This window comes from Cherax quadricarinatus, chromosome 77 (assembly GCF_038502225.1).
Source record: "Cherax quadricarinatus isolate ZL_2023a chromosome 77, ASM3850222v1, whole genome shotgun sequence".
In the NCBI taxonomy this organism is placed as follows: domain Eukaryota; kingdom Metazoa; phylum Arthropoda; class Malacostraca; order Decapoda; family Parastacidae; genus Cherax; species Cherax quadricarinatus.
In genome coordinates, this window is record NC_091368.1 from 5463683 (window position 1) to 5465118 (window position 1436).

At 39.3% G+C, this 1436-nt stretch overlaps 1 protein-coding gene across 1 annotated transcript in view; it reads right to left on the minus strand.

Annotated features, from left to right (window-relative positions):
- Nucleotides 1-792: 792 nt before the first annotated feature.
- The window catches only part of LOC128702008 (dynein intermediate chain 3, ciliary-like), a 54461-nt gene continuing 53817 nt past the window's right edge, over nt 793-1436 (minus strand). Inside the window, exons 11-12 of the mRNA XM_070101413.1 lie at nt 1269-1391; nt 793-1033 (exon numbers count right to left, since the gene is read on the minus strand). Of these exons, the coding sequence (XP_069957514.1) occupies nt 953-1033; nt 1269-1391 (204 nt within the window). The 3' untranslated portion in view covers nt 793-952. The remainder of the gene's footprint in view (nt 1034-1268; nt 1392-1436) is intronic.

Here is a 1436-nt window from a genome sequence, read left to right on the forward strand (position 1 = left end):
CGACATTTAATGCCTATTCCTGAAATGTATACCTAACTCTCAACTATGATTATTATTATTATTATTATTATTATTATTATTATTATTATTATTATTATTATTATTATTATTATTATTATTATTATTATTATTCACTTAACATGGGGGACAAAATATCACCTTGTACACCATTTTCTGTATCAATACCACAACTGTTGATTGCTATTCAGCTTACTACGATAGTAGTAAATCTAGCAGACAGTAGTAGTAGCAGTAGTGGTAGTTGTAGAAGTAGCAGTGGTAGTAGTAGCAGTTGCAGTAGTAGTAGTAGTAGTGATAATAATATTAATCATAATCATAATAATAATAATAATAATAATAATAATAATAATAATAATAATAATAACAGTGGCAGTAGCATCCCCAGACGTAGCTCTAAATGCAGCATTAGAAGTAGCATTAATAATAATAGTAGCCTTAATAGTAGATGTGGAAGTAGTTATGCAAACATCCTAAGCAGTGGCAGCTTTGGTACTAGCAGTCGGGTAGTATCAGCCTTAGTGCTAGTGGCAGTAATAGTACGACAACGTCAGTAGGAGTAAAAGTTGTAGTTAGAGGTTACAGTAGTAACAATGGCAGTAGTAGCAATCATAATAATAGTATAAATACTATTAGTAGTAGACATGACTCACGAAATCGTAATGACACGATTGCAAACAAACCATACCACGGGCGGGGATAGAACCCGCAATCAGAGACTCTCTGATCTCAGGTTCTATCCCCGCCCGTGGTATGGTTTATTAGTAGTAGGATTAGAAATAGGAGAAGTAATAGTAGTAGTAGTAGAAGTAATAACAGCAACATAGTAGTAGTAATAGTGTAAGAATTAGTAATAGTAGTAGTAGCGTCAGTAGAAGTAGTAGTATTTGGAGTAGTCACAGTAGCAGTAGCAGTTTCAGTAGTCCTGTAGTTGCTAGCGTTCAGCAGAACCACTGCTGGTGTAGCTCTTGGGCTCCTCGTGTTCAGCTGCCGTCAGACCTTCCTCGTTCTTGACCTGAAATGCGAAGAACAATAAACAGACCCGTGGCTTGATAACGGTTCAGTAAGGAACCGAAACCTCTTTCAGTGTTTTCTCCGTAAATGGTGGATTAGAGATATCAGCTGGAGATGACAGCAGTGGTAGTAATTGTTAGGAGAACAGCTGTAACTGACAGTATTGGGACTTTCAATTGCAGAGACACACACAAAACCTCCCCTAGACACGTGTTTATGCAACAATTTAAACTTACCGTCGCAGCTGCGGCAGCGTCGCCGGCATTATGGCTCGAACCAGCGTCTTCGGGAGGGTGGGTGACCTCGACAGCCACGGAGGACGCTGATGCCTCGTCCTCCTGTTCGATCTGGGCCCTCAACTGCAAGACACAGGGGCCACAGGTCAGTTCATCAGAGGTCAATAT